The 25660-nt window shown below is 39.8% G+C and overlaps 2 protein-coding genes across 3 annotated transcripts in view; both read left to right on the plus strand.

Annotated features, from left to right (window-relative positions):
- The window catches only part of KIAA0825 (KIAA0825 ortholog), a 428728-nt gene extending 426045 nt beyond the window's left edge, over window positions 1–2683 (plus strand). For both annotated transcript variants that reach the window (XM_027545600.1, XM_027545601.1), the window contains one exon: window positions 2381–2683. In XM_027545600.1, coding sequence (XP_027401401.1) covers window positions 2381–2498 — 118 coding nt within the window. In that variant the 3' untranslated portion in view covers window positions 2499–2683. The remainder of the gene's footprint in view (window positions 1–2380) is intronic.
- A 14858-nt stretch (window positions 2684–17541) lies between these two features.
- FAM172A (family with sequence similarity 172 member A) overlaps window positions 17542–25660 on the plus strand; it is a 429003-nt gene continuing 420884 nt past the window's right edge. The window contains exon 1 of the mRNA XM_027545608.1: window positions 17542–17712. The gene's annotated coding sequence lies outside the window, so the exon portion shown is untranslated. The remainder of the gene's footprint in view (window positions 17713–25660) is intronic.

Below are 25660 nucleotides of genomic sequence, written 5' to 3' on the forward strand. Positions count from 1 at the left end.
AATAAAGTTATTAGGGAAAAATGTAGTTCTAATAGTATTTTCCTCCTATCTTGGTCATATTAATAATTTCTTATTTTCTTATGAGTCAGTTTTTTTCTTCAAAGCAAATATAAGAAGGTTGTGGTAGGTAAATAACTGCCTAATATCATTAATTGCTAACAGCTCAATTATGCTGTGATGTACCTATAATTGTCAATAAGCTTCAAAAATCCTTATCTTGGAGTCTATTATGTATACAATTCATTTAAATTACATTACTTATACAAATTTTATAATGAAGCAGAGAGATTATACTTTCAGTTTTCACAACTAGAGATAATGATCAAAATATTTATGTTCACATTACATATTTTGTTCTGTTGACATTCATGATTCACTTGGTACAATATTAGCACGTCACATGGAGGGAGAAAAGACAAATCTAATTTTTTATGTTTGGATTTCTTTTGAATATCTATAACTGAACTAATACTATATATCTATATATGAATTTTAGAAAGTTCATTTTTAAAATATCTAGCCCAATTCCAGTAACATTTTTCAGAGAATTAAGTATTCAAACTATTTTTTATCTTAATTAATGATACTCATAGAATGGTTTTTAAAATATGGTAAATGTTGCATTTACAAGCCCAGGCTCCAGAACGTGAATCCCTGATTTCAATCCAAAGATAGTTGGTCAAGTGACATTAATATTCTATGCCTGTTTTCTCCTCTATAGAATGGGGATAGCAACATTTTGTTGTAAGGATTTACAGATTGATATGTTAGTGCTATGTCAATAATTTCTGTTAATATTTCCCTGCATGGAAAGAGTTCAACTCAATGTGCAAATTAATGATGCCCAAATTCATGTATATAAAATGGGTAATGACAGTTTTTAATCTTCAAAATTGCATGAAAGCTGTATATGGTATACTTATACCTTAAAGGATACTCAAAGTATAATTTAGCACCTTATATGCTAAATTTTAAATCTCAAAGTAGTGAGCTCAGGAGTACTGCCCCTTGTCGTATGACTCTGAATAGTGTGGTGGTGAAAAATCTCTTATCTTTCAAGCTGCTATTAAAACCTATATGATCCATGACCTCACTCTGACCATATGGGAACAGATGGAGAAACTAAGATGGTATGGGGTCCAGGCAAGGTTGGTGCTAGGAGATGAGGAGAGTTCCAGACAGAGGATAAAGAAGCAAAGTAAAGGAAACCCAAGTACATATATAAATATATATCACATCCTAGGACTGGCCAGGCATAGTGAACCCAACACTCCCAACAAGGAAACCTGTGTGTAAGCAGGTTTCTATGGAATATGCCTCTGTTTTCTTTTTACTACTCAAACAAGACCAGAACAATCTCCCCCGAGTTTTTATCCTTTCCTCTTGTATGACAGGCTGTTTATTATCCAGGAATTCTGTCGAGAAGAAAATAGAGGGCTTCTGGAAGACATTCAGTGAACAGCTTCTTGTCTGTTAGAATCCTATCGGTTTAAGACCCTTCTAGCAGAGGGTCTTTTAGGATGTATTAGCATTGGTTTTAGAATCCTTCTGAGACAGCACATCATGGTTGATGTGCTGGTAGAAACAGGAGTGAGGAAAAGAGAAATGAATTATATGCAGATGAGTCCTTGCTGTGTGCTGGGTTAAGTACGCCATGGCCAATCCTGAACAGTGGCGTATATAAGAGAAACGATTAACTGCACTTGGGTTACTGCGATATGTACTTTGCAGGATTATATACATATATAGTTCCATATTCTAACATTTTGCTCTGTATCTCACAATCACCCAAAATTAGAAAGTCTTTAGTCTTTTTTTTTTTTTTTTTTTTAGCAAATGCTCTATGGAACCTTGCTAACAATTTGGTGCTTTCTTGGGTGATTTAAATTGATTATTTCAAATCTGATCTTATTTCTAGGAAAAGATGGACCCGCCTTTAAGGTATATCCAGTGCAGTGTGGTCTTCTTCTTGTGGCTAAAGCCTTCCTGGTGAACTTCTCTGCAACTTAAAGCCACTGATATGTTGATCAGTGAGGGAAAAAATACTGTGAAAAATATTCTCTTATTAATTGCAAATCTAATTCTAGATTATACTTACATGCATGCATATCCTGGGAAGCCATACAGTTTTTAAATCTAGAAATACAGAAAACTCACTTAGAACTATACTTAAAAATTTCCCCTGGAGTGGCGCTGGTTGGACTCTACTTAGCTCCTCTGCCGAAGCAGTGCTCATGAACTGTAAGAGACAGTGAGTAAAAGAATAAAGAGGAAGAAGCACTCAATAAACCAATGACTGCACATGCTCAAGCCCTGAATAACTGAGTGTTGACTGTAGTCTGGAAGTTACAAAAATGCTAAGATGTGATTTTTCTTTTAGGTGGGAAATGAGGAAGGACGAAAAACTAGCAGAGGAAGAAAAGGCAATGTTGGAACATCTGAAACTTATGTGCACCATCCAGGACTCTTCTGCCTCAGATAACACAGAGGAACAGTGATCTGCAGAAAACAGCAACAGCTTTATTTTAGGAAACGATCACATGTAATGGAGTAGGCATTCTACTCTAGTCAGAATGAACCTCTGAAGTGCTGTGAAGCATGAAACCCATGAGTAATTGCTGAACTGAAAAGGAGAACAGCACATAAAGAATAAAATGCTATATATTTTTCATTTTAAAAATAATTTCAAATGTTTTTTTCTTTCCTCAGTCTTTCTCTTAATATGATATAACTGCTGCCATCTCGTGTTCCCTTTGAATTACTTTTTTTTTTTCCTTTCAGTCTTCAAGTATCTATGACAACAGGCAAACTGTTTGGAAATCTTTTCCCTAAGGATTTTTAAATACAACATTTGAATGTTAAGTTGGAATCACATGGCCCCTTGAGGGTCATCTGAAAAGTTCAAATTAATTTTGTAGCCGTAACCCAAGTCGATCGTAACTGCCTTTAATAACACCGCTGTACCAGTCTCCTTTCCCATCGCCTCTTCCTCATCCAATTTATTTTAATCACAGCCACAAAAAGCACTCTCTTGAAGTATAACTTTAGTAATATCTATGCCTATGATGGGCTTCATTGGTGGCTCAGTGGTACAGAATCCCCCTGCCAATGTAGGAGTTGCTGGTTCGATCCCTGGGTCGGGAAGATCCCCTGGAGAAGGAAATAGCAACCCACTCCAGTATTCTTGCCTGGAAAACCCCATAGACAGGGGAGCCTGGCAGGCTACTGTTGATGGGTTCACAGAGTCGGACACAATTTAGTGACTAAATAACAACGATCTACGTGTCCATAGTGATTTTTCAGACATCACATTCAGACTTCTAATCATACGCTTTCAGAACCTATACCCAGAAGTGCCAAGTTCAAGGAACTGCCTGTCATCTGAGCCACACAGCTGTCATTTTTCCCAAAAAGAACTCATCTTTCTCCCAAAGTCATGTTCAAAACTCACTCTAGCACTTCATTATCTGTAATTTCATAGTTTCTATTACTTCTCTTATTTCCGTTACATTGATACACACACACATGCACAGATGCACAAAAGAAATGGAGTATGTTCTAGTGCCTTCTATGCCAAGTAAAGTTGTATTTACTATATCCTTCCAATCAGTGCCTGATATTAGATGAAAAAGCCATCGAAGTCTTTACGATGTAATTTGACGTTTCCCTTTATAACAGTAGTCACCCCAAGTGTCTACTGTAGAGTTATTTATCTAGTAGACAGTTAATAAACACAGTTGCTTAAATGGGTGTCATTGTGAGAAGACAGCAAAGACAATTAGACTGTGGAGCAATCTATAGGACATCTGGGAGAAGCCTTATATCACGAATTACTTTAGGCCATATGACATTGAACATCATAGTTACTGAGATTCTCAGGTTATTCAGGCCCTTACATTCTGTGATTTTTATAAACTGTGTATAGGCTACCTAATTTCCAAGGGAAAGTACTTGAGCATTTTGCAAAGAGTAAAGCTTGGCAGAGGCCACCTTAGAAACTCTCTTGCATTGTCTCCTTACATAAAAACACATGAATGGCCGTGTAGTCAGCTGCTTGTCAAATAACACACTTTATTTTTAAAGAATTTTACTTTGATTGGCCAGTATAATCATAAACCAAGTGTTTTAAGACATGGTTGAAGTAATTTCTAAAAATTCTATTGAAGACCATTTAAAAAATGGTAAGAAACTTTTGTGAGAATTAGACTTTCTGTATAGTCTTACTATAAACAGTTACTATAACAACCAACATAAGGCAACAGTTGACTTTTATTCCTTCAGCTTAGGGATGTACTAATGCTGCATAAATATGTTTTATTAGAATAGACACTAAAATAGTAAAAAAAAAAAAAAAAAACTGATCCAAAAACTAAATAAAATCATCTTATAAACCACAGGATTTCACATTTGGTTTCTTTTGCCTAATATATCTAAAGATCATCTGTTAACACTAGTTTTAATTGAATCTGTACATTTCTGTATAAATCCTGGAAAGTGATTTAGTTTGTATTAAAAAAAAATTCTAAATGGCTCCCTTTTGAAAGGAAAGCTGTATAATATGGAGAGAATGAGATGAGGTGAAAGGAGACCAGAGTTTTCACTTGATTTCTGTTCTCCATGGCTCTATTAAATTACTGTAGTTACAAGTGCAATAAATTTATTTTTTCTTAAATTTTTTGGAGGATAATTACTTTACAACACTGTATCGGTTCCTGTCATTCAGTGTGAATCAGCCATAAGTATACATACGTCCCCTCCCTCTGAACCTCGCTCCCACCCCGTTAGGTTGTCGCTGAGCACCAGTTTCAGCTCCCCATGTTGTACAGCATCTTCCCACTAGCTGTGTGTTTTCCATATGATCATGTACACATTTCAGTGCTACTCTCAGCTCGTCCCGCCCTCTCCTCCCCTGCTGTGTCCACAAGACTGCTCTGTATGCTTGTCTGCATTTCCATTCCTGCCCTGCTAATAGGCTCATCAATTCCATTGTTCTAGATTCCATGTATATATATTAACATACGATACTTCTTTTCTCTTTCTGACTTACATCGCTCTGTATAACAGGCTCTAGAACTAGAACTGACTCAGATGAGTTCCTTTTAATGGCTGAGTAATATTCCACTGTATATATGTACCACAATTTCTTTATACATTCATCTGTCGATGGACATGTAGGCTGCTTCCATGTCCTAGCTATGAACAATAAAATTTTTAATTGGGAATTTAACTGACAAGTCATTGATCTGCCAGATAATTGTGACTTTACGTTTGATGTTTCTTAAATTATGATAAAAAGTGGTACTCCAAAACAGTTATTCTTTCTCACATTCATTTTAGTATAAGTAAACAATAGGAATGAAGTTATATTTAATAACTGTATATGCTTATTACAATAATATTATCTTCCTATAAAATATTCCTTCTGTGTTTTAACTATTTTTATGTAATTATAAAGTTACCTATTATTGGCCTAGCAATGTTAAAACAATATGAAATAATTTTTAATAAAATACAGTTTACCCTTGAACAACATAGGTTTGAACTGTACAGGTTCACTTACATGCAGATGTTTTACTAAATGTATACCACACTGCTACATAATATACAGTTGGCTGATCTGTAGATTCAGAACTGTGGATATGGAGAGTCAGTTGGAACATTACACAGTCAGGATAGGCACCCCTAACCCCTGTGTTTAAGAGTCAACTGTATAGATGATAATGTATATTTCAGATATTTTAGATTGTCATCTCGATGAAAAAAATGTTATAAAACTACCAACCGAGAAATGGGAAACATAAATCACTGTTTTGTCTACTAATATTGGTTTATGCTAAATATCCTATTATCCCACTTCACAGATTCCTGAGTCAAAAGGAGCTTCAGGTAGTTTATATCAGAAATTTCTTATAAAAAATTTTTTTAATGATTTTCATGATTCTTGAAGTATTGCGTAATTTAAAAAAACACTGTGCTAGATGAAATAAGACAGCCACAAAAAGACAAATGCTGTATGATTCTACTTATCTGAAGTATCTAAGAGTAGTCAGATTCATAGAAACAAAGCAGAATGATGGCTACTTGGGATTACGGGGAGGGGGAAAGAGGAGTTGTTTAATAGGTATAGAGTTTCAGTTTTACAAGAAGAAAAATATTCTGACCATATGTTTCACAACAACATGACTATATTTAATACTGCTGAACCAGACACTTAAAAATGGTTAAGATGGGTTAAGATGGTAGACTTTATATCATTTTATACTATTATGTGCTCTTTATTTACCATGTGCACAATAATGAACTTTCTTAACATGATGACTGAAAGCTTTTAAATTTTAATGGGGAACTATGAGACCTGTATATTTGATATCAAAGATTATTCCACATGACAATAAAAACTACCTGCTTGGCCTTTGAGAAATGTTTACAACAGCATCATCAGTAGAGCGGTAAACACTTGTTTCTCCAGAATTTAAAGAATCCAAAGCCCTGTAAATCTTTTCCCCTCAAAATATCATAATAACTACTTATAAGAAAAAGACTTATATTAGTAATTACTACAGAATTAACAATACTTCATAACTTGGCAGCTTGAAACAACACACGTTCATCATCCCATAGCCTTTGTGTCAAGCGTCTGGACATGGATCAGCTGGGCTCCCCGCTCAGGACCTCACAAGGCTGCAATGCCGGTGTCAGCCACGGCTTGGACTCATCCGAGGTTCAACTGGGTAATACACCACTTCTAAGTTCACATTGTTGTTAACGACATTCATCACCTTGCAGGCTACCAACTCAGAGCTTCAGTTTCTTGCTGTGTGAGTCTAGCCAAAATGGCCTCTTGTGTGCTCTGTAAGAAACAGACAATCTTGCAAGGTGAATGTTACAACTGTATGTTACAAAATCACATGTATTTAATCATGCACATTCCATCTCCTTTATCAAATTCTAGTAGCTTAACTAGTAGCAAGTCGCTCATCCCACTCAAACTCAGGAGGAGGGGATCCTTTTGTTGCTTTGTAATGGAATTTCCATTTGGTTCCTTATTGTAAATTTTATGTGTTTCTTGAGAATTCCTACATTTTCATTCAATGTGGATATATTTTAAGACATTAAGCATAGTTGTAATAGCTCTTTAATTCTTTCTTGTCTAATGATTCCAACAATGAGTTAGCTTGGGATCAGTCTGTATCTCTTAAGGGACTTGTCTTTTCTTTTAAGAATAGGTAACTCTGTTTGGGGGAAGGCTTCAAGACCACCCTTATATTCAGAGATTAAGTAGGAGAACTCACACAGCTCATCACATAATTGTACTCACAGCTCAGATTATAGTTATGTACTCTGTGTGTGTGCATGTGTGTGTGTGTGTGTAAGGAAATCTCATTATAAGAATGTGGGAATATATCTTAAAGCCTACTAACCATATTCAATATACCAAGTTCCAGTGAATATTGGGAAGTAGATACATTTCTGAGGATATTTGGGAATAATCATGTTGGCCACAAGAGACATAAGTGTATAAAGGATTAGAATAAGAAGAGATCAGACTAAAATTTGTGCTTAAAGAAGTAACTGTGGAGAACTAGGAATAAAAGAGTTCAGACTTGAGATGTAAACTGGTAGAGAAAGTTCATAAAAGTACCAAGAAGAGACTGAAGAATTACTCAGTCCTATTAAATAATATTCCAATGAGGAGGTACCCTTTCCAACTTGAAAACATGATTTTAACATGATGATAGTTTCTCTTATTTATATACATACCTATATGTGTGTGTGTATGTGTGTGTTAACATATGACTTCTACACTGAACATGTCGCACTTGGGGTTGGGGGAAATAAGCAGAAATTTCAAACCTGTTTTATCAAATATTTTTTTTTACCCCTAGATTATATGCTAATCTTGCATTATGGCTTTTCTGTTTACATTAGGATGTTTTGGAATGTCTCAATTTTAGATATTTAAACATCTAATATGATCTAAACTACTTTAAATATTTTCTATTCATTGCTTCTATTCATTGTTTTCTGTTCATTCCTCCTTATTCTTCTTTTCTAGGGTCTTCCACACTTTTTCTGCCTTCTTTGATGTCCTCTAAATGAACATTTATAAGATTCCAGTTTCCATCCTGTCTTAATATATCAATTCAAACTTTTCTTTTTTTTGGATGATCTAAAAAGGTTGCTCTAGGATTTGCAATATACATTTATAATTTACCTAAGTCCACATTCCAATAACACAATAATGCTTCATGAGTACTAAAAATACAAAGTATTTTCAATTTCTCCCTCCAGTCCTTGGTAGCACTGCCGTCATTCATTTCACTTATGCATAAGCTATAATCACAGACTACAATGTTCACATTACCTTGAACAGTGCTATCTGTTACATCAACTAAGGAAAGCTTAAAAAAAAAGATTTATTATAATTTATTCCTTCTCATAAACTCTTTAGGTGGATCCAAATTTCTGATCTGTAACATTTCTCTTTGAAGAACTTCTTTTAACATTTCTTCCAGGGCAAATCTTCTGGTGACAATTTCCCTCCATTTTTGTCTGAGAAAGTCTTTATTTTTCCTCTATTTCTAGGGGTAATTTCACTGGATATCAAATTCTATGTTGGTGTTTTATTCTTTCAAGTCTAAATATATCATTCCATTGTCTACTTGCATAGTTTCTGGAAAAAAAGTTTAAAAACTCACATCTTTTTTTTTTCCCTCTGTAGGCAGCATTATTTTCTTCCCTGACTTCTTTCAAAATTTTCTCATAGACTTTGATTTTCTAATGTTTGATTATATATGCCCAAGTGTAAATTTTTTTTTACTATTTATCTAGTTTAGACTCCTCTAAGTTCTTGGATCTGTGGATTTTAGTGTGTCAATAATTTTGAAAAATTGTGTCATTACTTCAAATAGTTCCTTTTTATTTCTTTCTCCCTTCTTTTTCTAGTATTTGCATTAGGCACACACTAAACTTTTTGTAATTTTCCCACTTTCTTGGGTATTCTGTTTCATCTTTTTGATTCCTTTTTCTTTTTGTTTTTCAGTTTTGGAAGTTTCTTTTGACATACCCTCAACCTAGATTCCTTCCTTGTTTGTGTTCAGTCTACTTATGAGTCAGACTGCCAGAAGTATTTTTCATTTCCGTTCCTATGTTTTAGATTTCTACCATTTCCTTTTGAATCTTTCTTAACATTTTCATCTCTCTGCTTACTGTTCCCTTCTTTTGCTGCATGAAGTCCACTTTCCTTCCACTTCGAAGGTTAGAGTGGTCTGGAGTAGAGCAGTTTCATTCCACTAGGCTGGTAAGCACCTGGTTGGTTAGGGTCTGGTAAAACAGTTTCCCTTAAAGGCAGGCTTTGTTAAGGAAAATAGAGAGCTCTGGGCATATTTCAAAATGGTCACTTTTCCTCTCCCACTGTCAGAAGAGACTTTTTCTCTGATTTTCAATGTGGCTCCTTGAGGTAACAGTCACAAAAGTGTTCTACCTTCCTTCCCACAACCAATGAAACCACTTGGGAGTCTTGATTCTCAAACCAGTCCGTGAGTTTCAACGCCTAGAGTAGTCCACAGTGTTGCTGTTTAGCCACTGTGTCCTACTCTTTGCGACCCCATGGACTGCAGCATGCCAGGCTCCCCTGTCCTTCACTATCCCCTGAAAGAAAGAAAAAGAAAGTGAAGTCGATCAGGCATGTCCAACTCTTTGTGACTGTATGGACTGTAGCCTATCAGGCTTCTCCGTCCATGGGATTTTCCAGGCAAAGGTACCGGGGTAGGTTGCAATTTCCTTCTTCAGGGGATCTTTCGGACCCAGGGAACGAACCCAGGTCTCCTGCATTGCAGGGAGACGCTTTACCCTCTGAGCCACAGGGAAGACTCCCACTATCCCCTGGAGTTTGCTCAAATTCATGTCCACTGAGATGGGATGCAATCTAATCTTCTCATCTGCTGCCGTCCCCTTCTCCTTTTGCCTTCAATCTTTCCCAGCATCAGGATTTTTTTTACAATGAGTCAGCTCTTCCTATCAGGTGGCCATAGTATTGGTGTTTCAGTCATTACAATGATTATTCAGGGTTGATTTCCTTTAGGATTGACTGGTTTAATCTCCTTGCTGTCCAGGGGACTCTCAGAGTCCTCCTTCTCCAGCACCACCATTCAAAACCATCAGCTTTTCAGTGCTCAGCCTTCTTTTATGGCCCAACTCTCACATCCATACATGACTACTAGAAAAACCATACCTTTTTCTATGTGGACCTTTGTTGGCATAGTGATGTCTCTGCTTTTTACTATGCTGTCTAGCTTTCCTTCCAAGAAGCAAGTGTCTTTTAATTTTGTGGCTGCAGTCACCATCATAGTGATTTTGGAAACCCCCAAAATAAAATCTGTCACTGCTTCCACTTTTTCCCCTTCCATTTGCCATGAAATGATGGGTCCAGATACCATGACCTTAGTTTTTGAATGTTGATTTTTCCATGTCTGGCTCTGTTGCTTCTTGTACTGCATACAGGTTTCTCAGGAGACAGTTAAGGTGGTACGGTATTCACATCTCTTTAAGAAATGTTCACAGTTTGTTGTAATCCACAAGGTCAAAGGCTTTAGTGTAGTCAATGAAGGAAATGTTTTTTCTGGAATCCCCTTGCTTTCTCCGTGATCCAACTAATGTTGGCAATTTGATCTCTGGTTCCTCAACCTTGTCTAAACTCAGCTTGTATATCTGGAAATTCTCAGTTCACATACTGCTGAAGCTGAGATTGAATGATTTTGAGCATAACTTTATTACCATGTGAAATGAGTGCATTTGTATGGTAGTTTGAACATTCTTTGGCATTGCCCTTTTTGGGATTAGAATGAAAACTGACCTTTCCCACAGCTGAGATTTCCAAATGTGCTGACATATTGAGTGCAGCACTTTAAAAGCATCTTCTTTTAGGATTTTAAATAGCTCACCTGGACGGTGACCTTCTGCCAATTCATCTATTACAATTTAAAGTGTTCTACCCATACTGACTTCTGCTTCCTGTTCAGTTCACTCACGCAGTCGTGTCCAACTCTTTGCAACCTCATGGACTGCAGCACACCAGGCCTCCCTGTCCATCACCACCTCCCAGAGTTTACTCTAACTCATGTCCATTGAGTCGGTGATGCCATCCAACCATCTCATCCTCTGACGTCCCCTTTTCTTCCTGCCTTCAATCTTTCCCAGCATCAGGGTCTTTTCCAATGAGTCAGTTCTTCACATCAGGTGGCCAAAGTATTACAAATTCAGCTTCAGCATTAGTCCTTCCAGTGAATATTCAGGACTGACTTCCTTTAGGATTCAATGGTTGTATCTCCTTGCAGTCCAAGGGACTCTCAAGAGTCTTCTCCAACACCACAGTTCAAAAGCATCAATTCTTCTGCACTCAACTTTCCTTATAGTCCAACTCTCACATCCATACATGACTACTGGGAAAACCATAGCCTTGACTAGAGGGACCTTTGTTGGCAAAGTAATGTCTCTGCTTTTTAATATGCTGTCTAGGTTGGTCATAACTTTTCTTCCAAGGAGCAAGTCCCTTTTAATTTCATGGCTGCAATCACCATCTGCAGTGATTTTGGAGCCCCCCAAAATAAAGTCTGTCACTGTTTCCCCATCTATTTGCCATGAGGTGATGGGACCAGATGCCACGAGCTTAGTTTTCTGAATGTTGAGCTTTAAGCCAACTTTTTCGTGCTCCTCTTTCACTTTCATCAAGAGGTCCTTTAGTTCTTCTTTGCTTTCTGCCGTAAGGGTGGTGTCATCTGCATATCTGAGGTTACTGATATTTCTCCCAGCAATCTTGATTCCAACTTGTGCTTCATCCAGCCCAGCGTTTCTCATGATGTATTCTGCATATAAGTTAAATAAGCAGGGTGACAATAAACAGCCTTGACATACTCCCTTTCTTATTTGGAACCAGTCTGTTGTTCCATGTCCAGTTCTAACTGTTGCTCCCAGACCTGCATCAAAAGGCAGATCAGATGGTCTGGTATTCCCATCTCTTTCAGAAATTTCCACAGTTCATTGTGATCCACACAGTCAAAGGCTTTGGCATAGTCAATAAAGCAGAAATAGATGTTTTTCTGGAACTCTCTTGCTTTTTCAATAATCTAACGGATGTTGGCAATTTGACCTCTGGTTCCTTTGCCTTTTCTAAATCCAGCTTCGACATCTGGAAGTTCACGGTCCACGTATTGCTGAAGCCTGGCTTGGAGAATTTTGAGCATTACTTTACTAGCGTGTGAGATGAGTGCAATTGTGCAGTAGTTTGAGCATTCTTTGGTATTGCCTTTCTTAGGGCTTGGAATGAAAACTGACCTTTTTCATTCCTGTGGCCACTGCTGAGTTTTCCACATTTACTGGCATATTGAGTGCAGCACTTTCATAGCATCATCTTTTAGGATTTGAAATAGCTCAACTGGAATTCCATCACCTCCACTAGCTTTTTTCGTAGTGATGCTTCCTAAGGCCCACTTGACTTTGCATTCCAGGATGTCTGGCTCTAGGTGAGAGATCATACCATTTTGATTATCTGGGTTGTTAAGCTCTTTTTTGTACAGTTCTTCTGTGTATTCTTGCCACCTCTTCTTAATATCTTCTGCTTCTGTTATGTCCATACCATTTCTATCCTTTATTGTGTCCATCTTTGCATGAAAATTTCCCTTGGTATCTTCCATTTTCTTAAAGAGATCTCTAGTCTTTCCAGTTCTGTTGTTTTCCTCTATTACTTTGCACTGATCACTGAGGAAGGCTTTCTTATCTCTCCTTGCTATTCTTTGCTACTTGAATGCTACTCTGCATTCAAATGGATATATCTTTCCTTTTCTTTGCTTTTCACTTCTCTTCTTTTCACAGCTATTTGTAAAGCCTCCTCAGACAGCCATTTTGCTTTTCTGCATTTCTTTTCCTTGGGGATGGTCTTCATCACTGCCTCCTGTACAGTGTCATGAACCTCCGTCCATAGTTCTTCAGGCTCTCTGTCTATCAGATCTAATCCCTTGAATCTATTTGTCATTTCCACTGTGTAATCATAAGGGATTTGATTTAGGTCATACCTGAATGGACTAGTGGTTTTCCCTACTTTCTTCAATTTAAGTTTGAATTTGGCAATAAGTAGTTCATGATCTGAGCCACACTCAGCTCCTGGTCTTGTTTTTGCTGACTGTGTAGAGCTTCTCCATCTTTGGGTGCAAAGAATGTAATCAATCTGATTTCAGTATTGACCATCTGGTGATGTCCATGTGTAGAGTCTTCTCTTGTGTTGTTGTAAGAGGGTGTTTGCTCTGTTCAGTGCGTTCTCTTGGGAAAACTCTGTTAGGCTTTTCCCTGCTTCATTCTGTACTCCAAGGCCAAATTTGCCTGTTACTCCAGGTGTTTCTTGACTTCCTACTTTTGCATTCCAGTCCCCTATAATAAAAAGGACATCTTTTTTGGGTGTTAGTTCTAGAAGATCTTGTAGGTGTTCATAGAACCATTCAACTTCAGCTTCTTTAGCATTACTCGTTGGGGCATAGACTTGGATTACTGTGATACTGAATGGTTTGTCTTGGAAATGAACAGTGATCATTCTGTCATTTTTGAGATTGCATCCAAGTACTGCATTTTTTACTGTTTTGTTGACTATGATGGCTACTCCATTTCTTCTAAGGGATTCTTGCCCACAGTAGTAGATATAATGGTCATCTGAGTTAAATCCACCCCTCCAGCCCATTTTAGTTTGCTGATTCCTAAAATGTCGGCATTCACTCTTGCCATCTCCTGTTTGACCACTTCCAATTTGTCTTGATTCACGGACCTAACATTCCAGGTTCCTATGCAATATTGCTTTTTACAGCATTGGACTTTGCTTCTATCACCAGTCACATTCAGAACTGGGTGTTGTTTTTGCTTTGGCTCTGTCTCTTCATTCTTTCTGGAGTTATTTCTCCACTGATCTCCAGTAGCATATTGGGCACCTACTGAACTGGGGAGTTCATCTTTCAGTGTCCTATCTTTTTACCTTTTCAAACTGTTCATGGGGTTCTCAAGGAAAGAATGATGAAGTGGTTTGCCATTCCCTTCTTTAGTGGACCACATTTTGTCAGAACTCTCCACCATGACCGACTGTCTTGGGTGGCCCTATGTGGCATGGTTCATAGTTTCATTGAGTTAGACAAGGCATGGTTCATGTGATCAGATTGGTTAGTTTTGGTGACTGTGGTTTCCAGTCTGTCTGCCCTCTGATTGAGAAGGATAAGAGGTTTATGGAAGATTCCTGATGGGAGAGACTGACTGAGGGGGAATCGGATCTCTGATGGATCCATGTTCAGTGAATCTTTAATCCAATTTTATGTTGATAGGTGGGGCTGTGTTCCCTGCCTTTTATTTACCTGAGGCCAAACTATGGTGGAGGTAATGAAGATAATGGCGACCTCCTTCAAATGGTCCCATGCATTCACTGCTACACTCAGTGCCCCCAACCCTGCAGCAGGCCACCACTGACCTGTGCCTCTGCTTGAGACTCCTGGACACTCACGGGGAAGTCTGGGTCAGTCTCTTGTGGGGCCACTGCTCCTTTCTCCTGGGTCCTGGTTCACACAAGGTTCTGTTTGTGCCCTCGAAGAGTCTGTTTCCCAGTCCTGTGTAAGTTCTGGCAGCTCTATGGTGGGTTAATGGCGACCTCCTCCAAGAAGGCTTATGCCATACCTGGATCTGCTGCATCCAGAGCCCCTGCCCCTGCGGCAGGCCACTGCTGACCGTACCTCGTCAGGAGACACTCAAACATGGTTCTGGCTCAGTCTCTGTGGGGTCTCTGGGTCCTGGTGTGCATAGGTTTGTTGGAGCCCTCTAAGTGTCTCTGGCAGGAATGGAGTTTGATTTCTGTTAAGCTATGCTTTTCTTTAACTACTTTCCTGTCTTTTTAATTTGAGGCGTAATAGTTTTCTGACTTCAATTCTCTAAAGGATCTAAAAAGAGCTGTTGAATTTAGGTTTTTAGGCTTTTCTTTCTTGTCATGAGGATAAGAATGCTGATTTTCAAGCTTCAAACTCTTTACATATTGGACTGGAAATCTCTAATTCACTCTAAACTGTGTTCTTTCCAATCATACTCCTGACTCACAAATATGGCTGGAAGGAAGGGAAAATTGTTTTGTCTCACCTTCTGCACCTTTTACTTCTATATGTTCCACACTTATTCTGTTACTTTGAGGTCCTTCAATGTCGCCTCATGAGTGGGAAGAAAAGGCTGTCATAGACTGTGACCATGCTTCCCTCAGTAAAAATGTCCAGGTGCTGGTGTTTTCTGTCATCAAGTACTTTTGTACATTTTGTTCTGGAGGTTCACCCAAGTCCAGGAATTCCAACACTGCCATTCTCTGATACATGGGACAGATGCTCCAGCCAATATCTCTAACTTTCCATGCAGTCCCTCTTCTTGCAGCTTACTTCACACAACCTTATTCTACTGACTTGTTTGTTCCTTTCTGCTAGAGTTACTTCTCTCCCTTTCTTCAAAATAATTCTACCCTAGAGTTTGTGTCTCTCCATAAAGATACAGGAAATCCTAAGCCCAGTACCTCAGAATGTGACCTTACTTGGAATAAAGTCATCAGATAGGTAATCAGGTTAAAATGAGGTCACTGGGATGGGCCCTTATTTAATATGACTGACGTCCCTATAATAAGGAAATTTGGACACAGAGACAGCACACAGAGAGAATCTCATGTGAAACTAAAGAGATTGGGGTGATGTAGCTACAAGGCAAGGGGCATCAAAGATTGCCAGCATCCCTGTAGAAGCAAGGGAGAGGCAAGGAACAAATTCTTCCTTGTAGCCCTTGGAAGGAACCAACATTGGATGTACTTTGGTCTCAGACTTCTAACCTCCAGAGCTGTGAGGCAATACATTTCCAGTGTTTAAGCCACCTGGTTTTAGGTACTTTCTTATGGCAGCCCTAGCAAATGAAAACACCTAGCCACGTACCAACATGTCTACTAGTTGCTGGGAAAACTTAACAGTTATTATCTCTGTACTCTGTCAATGAAGAATACCAAGTCTCTTGTCTTCCAAGCAAGAGTTGGTAAATCATGTTTAGCATTGTCTTTTCCAAAACTCCAAATTATTGGCCAAGTTCCCATGCCTCACTCCAAAACTATTTCTTACCACCTTTTTCTTCAACAGCAGCTTGGGGTGGCCCAGTGTCAGATCATTCAGGATCTTATGGATGTATGAAAACAACTTTGGATTTTAATTTTAGTAGAGAACATCTTAAATGTTTTGAATAGGGAAGGAACAGATTCTAATTTTCTTTTTAAATGGATTTCTACAGTTGCCAATTGGAGACTAGATTGTACAGAGGTAAGAATAGAAGCATTTAGAACAGTCACTTTGAACACCCATTGAGGACCAATGTAGAAGTTGTAGAAGTGGTAAGAACTGGTTAGATTTAGGATACCTTTTGAAGACAGAGCAAACCTATATGCAGGTCAGTAAGCAACAGTTAGAACTGGACATGGAACAACAGACTGGTTCCAAATAGGAAAAGCAGTACGTCAAGGCTGTATATTGTCACCCTGCTTATTTAACTTATATGCAGAATACATCATGAGAAACGGTGGGCTGGAAGAAGCACAAACTGGAGTCAAGATTGCCGGGAGAAATATCAATAACCTCAGATATGCAGATGACACCACCTTTATGGCAGAAAGTGAAGAGGAACTAAAAAGCCTCTTGATGAAAGTGAAAGAGGAGAGTGAAAAAGTTGGCTTAAAGCTCAACATTCAGAAAACTAAGATCATGGCATCTGGTCCCATCACTTCTGGGGAAACAGATGGGGAAACAGTGGAAGCAGTCTCAGACTTTATTTTGTGGGGCTCCAAAATCACTGCAGATGGTGATTGTAGCCATGAAATTAAAAGACGCTTACTCCTTGGAAGAAAAGTTATGACCCACCTAGATAGCATACTGAAAAGCAGAGACATTACTTTGCCAACAAAGGTCCGTCTAGTCAAGGCTATGGTTTTTCCAGTAGTCATGTATGGATGTGAGAGTTGGACCGTGAAGAAAGCTGAGCGCCTGAGAGTTGATGCTTTTGAACTGTGGTGTTGGAGAAGAGTCTTGAGAGTCCCTTGGACTGAAAGGAGATCCAACCAGTCCATTCTGAAGGAGATCAGCCCTGGGTGTTCTTTGGAAGGACTGATGCTAAAGCTGAAACTCCAATACTTTGGCCACCTCATGCGAAGAGTTGACTCTTCATTGGAAAAGACTCTGATGCTGGGAGGGATTGGGGGCAAGAGGAGAAGGGGACGACAGAGGATGAGATAGCTGGATGGCATCACAGACTCGATGGAAGTGAGTTTGAGTGAACTCTGGGAGGTGGTGATGGACAGGGAGGCCTGGGGTGCTGCGATTCACGAGGTCGCAAAGAGTAGGACATGACTGAGCGACTCAACTGAACTGAACTGAACTGAACAGCCCAGGGAACCAACCCAGCGACCGCGCCCCGCCCACTTCCGGCCGGTCGCGGCCGTCGGCGTCGCGTGCGCGATGACGTTGCAGTCTCTAGCGGACCCCGGAAGTGCAACTTGAACTTGATCGGGGCGCGGATTCCCGAGAGGGAAAGTCATAACAACCGCACGAGGGAGTTCGACTGGCGAGCTGGAAGGCCACGCCTCCTCCCGCCTCCCCCCACAGCCCTGCAGCTGGGGGCAGAGTTCAGGTAGGACAAGCGTTTGCCGGCGTGCGAGCTCGCGGGGGGCAGGCCCGGGCAGGAGTCAAGAGGAAGAGGCCGGCCCCTTGATTCATCCTGGGCGGGGGTCGCTGCCGCCGGAGGGGGCCGGAGGGTACCCGGGAGCCAAGTTGTGGTTCCTGCGCACCCCTCTGCCTTCTGCCCGGGACCTCGCCGATGGGCAGCTTAACTCCTGCTATTTCCATTTTCGATGCGGGGCAGAACACGTGTGTTCCCTGGCTGAGTCTCCTTCCACTTGGAGACTGTAGCGTAATGGGCCTTCCTAAGCTTTCTCAGGTTGGGGGGTAGGGTGGAGGGGGATGCAATGCAGTTTTCTGGTTAAAGATTTTTCTACGAAAATTACCATCACCTGACAGACCTTTATCAGAAATCATTCGTTGCAGACGGAAGACTATGAAGTGCAGTTATAAAATGCTCTCAAAACTTGTAACTTGCACGAGCTCTGGTGGGACATTTCACTGGGATGCGTTCGTAATTGAAGACTTTTGACTTTGAAATAAAGTTAGGTATATTTTGGAGTCAGTCTTCTCTTTCCCTCATCCAGAGATTTAACATATTCGTCTAGAGCTCCGGAGTGTGTATTCGTTGTGCCAAGTAATTGGTTAGTTTTTGACTATCTTGCATTTGTCTATTTCCCCAAATCCTCTCAAAAGTTCCAAAGGGAAAAATCCTCTGGTTTTTCAGGCTACCATGTGCCTTATACCATTTACCAAAATGCGTGAAATATCCATTTCACGGTAACTTTTGTCTTACAGCTTTGTTAGAGATACATTCTTCGTGTTTATTCTTTATCCCTCATTGTGAGAAACAGATACACTGTATTTATTTAATGTATTTAGAAAACGAACGTCAAAAGGGGACGACAGAGGATGAGATGGTTGGATGGCACCACCAACTCCATGGACATGAGTTTGAGCAAGCTCCGGGAGTTGGTGATGGACAAGGAAGCCTGGAGTGCTGCGTCCATTGGGTTGCCAAGAGTCAGACACGACTGAGGGACTGACTGAACTGAACTGAGTTAGAAAGTAAGTCAGGGAGCAGTTTTTTGACATGCTGCTACCAGGCTTCTATCTGACTCTTCAACTAAGTGTTCCTTCAACTTAAGGGTGAGCCTAAACCAGGGATACTGGATGTCTCTGAGGCAGTGGCTACTACAATGCTGGTACCAAAGTCAAGAGGGCAATATGACCTATGAAACTGTAAACATCTATCCAGTCATTCAATTAACAGATATTCATTGGCCACCTTCAGTGTGCTGGGTAGCGTTCTAGGTGCTGGGTTTCCAATAGCAAACGGAAGAGGCCATCTTTGTGTTGAAATTTACATTGTGGATAGAGAAGGACAATTAGCAAATAAATATGTCAGGTAGTGATAAGAGCTATGAAGAAAAATAAAGCACACTGAGGGGAGACAGAAGGATGGAGCATGCTCTTTTAAATAGGGTGGTCAGTGTCAGCCTCTTTGATAAGACGACTTTTGAGTTGAGATCTGGATGAAATCAGAAAGTGAGCTCTGGAGGTATGTGGTATGTGTTTCAGGCTAGGAAAAGAAATATATTTGGTATATCTTGAAATATCTTGGAATAGCAAGGATCTAGGCATGCAGTCATCAGTGTTTAAAATTCTCAAGAATATTTATTCAGTGATTTGTGTGACCATAAGTGATCTTTTTTATTGACAGCCTATTTTTCTCAGCTTTCCCCGACAGTCCTCTATGAGGAGAATCTGATGTCTCCAGATATGTAGAGATGTTTCCAGGCTCGCATTAGCATATTTACATAACTTGTCCTGTTTTAGGATCAAATTGGGTTTGTACAGTGGCCATGGGTAACTGAGTAGTGAGTGAAAAAAGCTAACTTATGTCAACTTTTCATTCTTTTTTCTCTAAAATTGTAGTAAAATACACATAACATAAAATCAGTCATTTTAACCATTTTTAAGTGTACACTTCAGTGGCATCAAGTATTAATACATTCGCATTGTTATGTAGCTGTCACTACCATCCATTTCCAGAATTTTTTATCTTCCCCAAGCAAAACTCCATTCCCATTAAACATTTCCCATTCTCCCTCTTCTCAGCCCTGGGCAACCATTAGTCTACTTTCTTTCTCTCTGAATTTTGTTTCTGCTCTAGATATCTCATGTAAGTGGAACCATATGCCGTTTGTCCCTTTGTGACTGGCTTATTTTGTTCAGCATAGTGCCTTCAAAGTTCATGTATGGTGTAGCATGTTCAATGTTCTTCCTTTTTTAAGGCTGAATAATATTCTCTTGCATATATAGACTACAATTTGTTTATCTGTTCATTTGTCTGTGAATACTGTGTTGCTTCCACCTTTTGGCTATTGCGGATAATGCTGCTGTGAACACGAGTGTGCAAATATCTGTTTTAGTCTCCTGCTTTCATTTCTTTTGGTTATATACCCAGAAGTGGAAGCGTTGGATTATGTGCTAATTCTGTATGTAATTGTTTAGAAATTGCCATCCTGCTATCCACAATGGCTGCACTATTTTACCTTCCTACTGGCGGTGCAGAGGTTTCATTTTCTCTGCATCCTCACCAACAGTTCTTCATAGCCTCGCCAGACATATTTTCTCTCTTAAAAAAAAAAATAATAATAATAGTCCTCCTAATGGGTATGAAGTAATACCTCAGTGGTTTTGATTTTCCTAATGATTGGTAATATTAAGTATCTTTTAATCTGCTTTTTGGCCATATTTTTATGTCCTTCTTTGGAGCACTGTTCATTCATTTCACGATCTATTTTTTGTTTGTTTGTTTTTGGCTGTGGCACACAGCTTGCAGCATCTCAGTTCCCCATCCAGGGACTGAACTCAGGCTATGGCAATGAAAGTCTGGAATTCTAACCACGAGGCCACCCAGGAACTCCCCTTAAGGTCTGATCTTAATAGAAAATTTTGCAGGTTTTTTGGCAAATTTTTTTAAGGGTTGAGAAAGCAGCCACCTTGTCTTCTGTTACTTTTTTAACCTTAAAATGCTATAATTATCAAAACTTAAATTCTCTATAGACCAAGTACCTGTAGTAATTCCAAACTTAGAAGTAAAAGAAACTGTGAAATACCTTTTATAACAATGAATGAACGTCTGGGTATCAGACTGTGATGAAAAGTTCTGAAAAGCCGAAGATCATCCTGACCTGCTTTGAGTCTTTTCTCTTTTTCTTTAGATGGGAAGGAATATATTGATCAGCTGACTGTGGCTTTGAAGTAGATCGCTCTTGTGTTGTTGTTTCTGGTAGCTGAGAAGAGCAGGAAACAAGAGAGAAAAATGATGAAGAAACAGAGAAAAGACGTGTTAGGTAGCAGTTGGATGTGGCTAGATGGAGAGTAGCAAAGGAGTTCAGTGACATTAAGGGACTAAGCCCTGGAACTGACAGGAGAAGACAGGGGACCTGGCAACAAAATGACAGAAAGTGATCCAGCTCCACAGACTGGAAGGGGCTGGGGACAGGGTGGGAGTGCAAATCACGGCTGCATTTCAGCCACACCTACTGTATACCAGGTCCAGTTCAGTCCAGTTCCAGTTCAGTCGCTCAGTCGTGTCCGACTCTTTGCAACCCCATGAATCACAGCACGCCGGGCCTCCCTGTCCATCACCAACTGTATGCTGCTGCTGCTGCTGCTAAGTTCCTTCAGTCGTGTCTGACTCTGTGCGACCCCATAGACGGCAGCCCACCAGGCTCCCCCGTCCCTGGGATTCTCCAGGCAAGAACACTGGAGTGGGTTGCCATTTCCTTCTCCAATGCAGGAAAGTGAAAAGTGAAAATGAAGTTGCTCAGTCGTGTCTGACTCTTAGCGACCTCATGGACTGCAGCCCACGAGGTGGCTCCGTCCATGGGATTTTCCAGGCAAGAGTACTGGAGTGAGTTGCCATTGCCTTCTCTGCACCAACTGTATACCAGGTAACATATGTCAATTCATCTGGTTCAATGCTTAGTATTTGGAGGGTGTGCGATGTATATAGCCCACAGAAATAAACTTAAGTTGTTCAGACCGTATATCATATCATTTCCAGCCATAGAGCAGTGAGGTTTAATTGAGTAATTTAATGACTAATTTTGTAGTTTAATAGTGTTCAGCATTGTTAAAAATTATTTTTAATTTATCCGTTTAAGAAAGGAAGGACTTTTTATTTTTAGTGCAAGATAATGCATCTTTAAAAAAAAAAAAACCTGTTGAATGTTTTTTACACTGCTGCTGCTACTGCTAAGTCACTTCAGTTGTGTCCGACTCTGTGCGACCCCATAGACGGCAGCCCACCAGGCTCCCCTGTCCCTGGGATTCTACAGGCAAGAACACTAGTGCATTGCCATTTCCTTCTCCAATGCATGAAAGTGAAAGTGAAGTCACTCAGTTGTGTCCGACTCTTCTCGACCGCATGGACTGCAGCCTACCCCAGGCTCCTCCGTCCATGGGATTTTCCATGCAAGAGTACTGAAGTGGGTTGCCATTGCCTTCTCCAGTTTTTTACACTCAGATCAGATCAGATCACATCAGTCGCTTAGTCATGTCCGACTCTGTGCGACTATCATTTATTAAATACTTTTTGGGTACTGCATTTAGCTATTTAAGTTATAAAGCTTATTTAAGTTAATTACTATGCTTTGATTTAAAGTGCTGAATGAAAAATTGTACCACACTCTTGCGTATCATTCTATGAATTTGCTACGGATGAGGTAGCAGATGACTGACTTGCTTAACATTTCACAGCTAAACTAAAGATAATTTAGAGGTAGCAGTGCTTTGCTACTTAATCTGATATTGTGTTCTTGTCTCCTTTTTTGGAGAATGGTTCATTTTTGCTATATAGATACTGCAATATAGATAACGGATAATTTTTGCTGTAGAGAAAAATATCACTGTGAAGACAGATCATTGAAGCAAAGCATTTATTGTATGTTTCTATTTCTTTATAGCAGATTGGATATTAATTTCAGGTGTAGTCTAGGTTGATCATATACTTAGGGTTGATTTGCTTAGTGGTTAGAGAGGCGTTGATAAGACTAAGACTGTGGATTTGGGCCTCTTAAGATCCTTTAGTAGCTAATTAAGGAAATGATAGCAACTAGTACCCAATAGTATAACTGCTAATGGCTATGGATGTGGCTGGTTTTCCTATCCCCTGCTCATCATTGCCATCATATGTGATACGGTGTAAGAAGGCAGCAGGGAAGATACTATATGTGGCTCAACAGATGCAGTACTTCTATTTAAAAAGAAAATTCAGAGTTAATATCCAACGTAATGAAGGAGTGTGATATCTTTTTCATCTGAAAAGCATAACTTAGTATTGTGTGCTTTGTTTAGAACATGGAACAAGCTAGACATGTGACCAAAATTATAACTCAAGGTAAAGCAGTTAAGAAACTAAAAAGTTTGATTAATTAATAACTGAGATATTCTCTTGACTTGAATTACCCCATTCTTCTTGATATCATGTCTTTGTCTATACTATGGAAGTGACTCTTACAGTAACTCAAGTAGTTTGGGAAATAATTAATCATCACAGTTCATTTGTCTTAATACCCATTAATGTAGTTGAAGTATTTATCTTGAGTTGTCAGATCCAGGAATTGGTTGGTCAACAAGAGAGGAAGGATCAGATCAGGAAAGCAGGGGAAGTACTGGCAGAAAAGAAAGGGGGTCTGTCAACAGGTATTATAGCTGAACAGGGATTGGACTCTTATCTCAAAAGTGATGGGAAGAAGTGGGGAGATACAGGAACAGGAAAAGGCCCAAGATCTACATGAACTGAAATATGAGGCAAGGAAAACAGGGAAATAGTCAGGCAGGGTCTCAGTTATCTGAATCAGTAAAAGATGGATGCCTAGTCATAAGGCAGTCTGGATCCCATACTTGAGGATCTTATGTGCTGGTTGGGATGTCTGCTATAAAGACAAGATTTAGCAAAATGTTTTGTATTATGATAGAAGTATGTGTGGGATGGTATAGGAGAGGCGCAGTGCCTTACCTGGGGTTTTTGAAAGACTTGGTGGAGACAATGATACCTAAGGTGAAAACTTAAGAATAAGTCATTTAAAAATAAAGTGAAAAAGCTTTCTAAACAGAAGAAATAGCTGTCAGCTGTGTGGTATTTTTTAAAAACTAAGAGAAATTTGCAAATACTCGAGCAGAAAGTTTAATTGTTACGAGAGATGGAGTTGGTGAAACAGATAGGAATCAAGTCATGGAGGGAGAGGCACAGGATATGAGAAGGCTTGTATATTTTGATAAGGGTTCTGGACTTGCCTCTGTAGCCAACAGAAACTATTGAGTGGTTTCTCCTCTCTTCTGTGTGACAAAGAATTTAGCTTTGCCCCCAAAGAGGCCTGGTTTTTGCCCTCAGTTTCTGGATGGTTTCTTGGTTTGCTTGGGGACTTTGGATCACATGTCTAACAGTATGATTTAGAGTGGAGGCTGCCCATAGCCAGAAAGACTATGTGACTTAGTGTAGGGCCTTTGACTCCCTTGGGATCAGTTGACATTGAAACTGACATCAGCTATGTAAGCAGTCAGTCAATCATGCCTATGCAATGGAGACTTCCCCAACCCCAGCCCACCCTCAAAAAAAACAACTCTGAACACCACGTTTCCTGCAAGCTCTCCAGGTTGGCAGTAGTCTGTGCATATTATGCCATACAGTTAGCAGAGAGTAACATCCAAAACTTCACAGAGGGACTTGCCAGGAGGGTCAGTGGTAAAGAATCTGCCCGCCAATGCAGGAGACCTGGGTTCGATCCCTGGGTCAGGAAGATCCCCTGGAGAAGGAAGTGGCAACCCACTCTAGTATTCTTGCTTGGAGAATCCCATGGACAGAGGAGCTTGGTGGATTACAGTCCATGGGGCTGCAAAAGAGTCAGACATGACTTAGTGACTAAACAACAACACAGCTTCACAGAAGACATCAGAAGCTGTGTGTTTGTACTCTCAACTTTGTCCTGTATGCTTTTTTCCATTCCCTGACTTTAATCATGCTTAAACCATAGTCATGAGTATAAAAATTTTTCAGTGAGTTATTTACGTCTTCTAGAGAATTATCAGGCCTGAATGGACTTTGGGAATCCTGTGCACTTGTAATTGGCATTAGGAGTGAAGGTAATCTCTTGTGTGGACTGTTGCATCAAACTCTATAGTTGGCCAAAGCCTTTCACATCTCCTTTCTCTGCCTCTTCCTTCCTCTGATTAGGAACAAAAATGGCTTTAGCATTTGAACGCAGGGCCGAATGAACTGATGATGTTGAAGTAACCTCTCTTCTAAGATTGAGGCTGTTTGGAAAAGTATCAAGAATGTTGTAACACAAATGGGTCTAAATGTGACATCCCCTGATACTTTCTAATTGCTATGGAGTCAGTTGCATCTCTCAAAGTACATAATTTGAAGCTCTAACCCCACCAAAGTAATTAAGGTTAAATGAGCTTATGTGGGTAGGATCCTGATCTGATAGGATTCGTGTCTTGATACCTGAAACCTCACTTGATTTCTCTCTCTACCATGTTAGAACACAGCAAACAGGTGGCTGTCTAAAAGCCAAGAAGAAAGTTCTCACCAAAAACCAACCCTATCAGACGTTGATCTGTGATTTCTAGCCTCCAGGACTGTGAGAAAATAAAGTCCTCTGTTTGAGCCAGCTGGTATTTTGTTATGGCAGCTGGAGCAGACTAATATACTAATTTATGATCTTTTTTTTTCTTAATCAGCGATTAGGTTTCATGTGCTCTAGCGGAGGAATGTTAGGAGTTCGATGAACTCAGTTTTTCTTGAGTTCAGTTACTCAGTCGTGTCCGACTCTTTGCGACACCATGGACTGCAGCACTCCAGGCCTCCCTGTCCATCGCCAGCTCCCAAAGCTTGCTCAAACTCATGTCCATCAAGTTGGTGATGTCATACAACCATCTCA

This window comes from Bos indicus x Bos taurus, chromosome 7 (assembly GCF_003369695.1).
Source record: "Bos indicus x Bos taurus breed Angus x Brahman F1 hybrid chromosome 7, Bos_hybrid_MaternalHap_v2.0, whole genome shotgun sequence".
In the NCBI taxonomy this organism is placed as follows: Eukaryota; Metazoa; Chordata; class Mammalia; order Artiodactyla; family Bovidae; genus Bos; species Bos indicus x Bos taurus.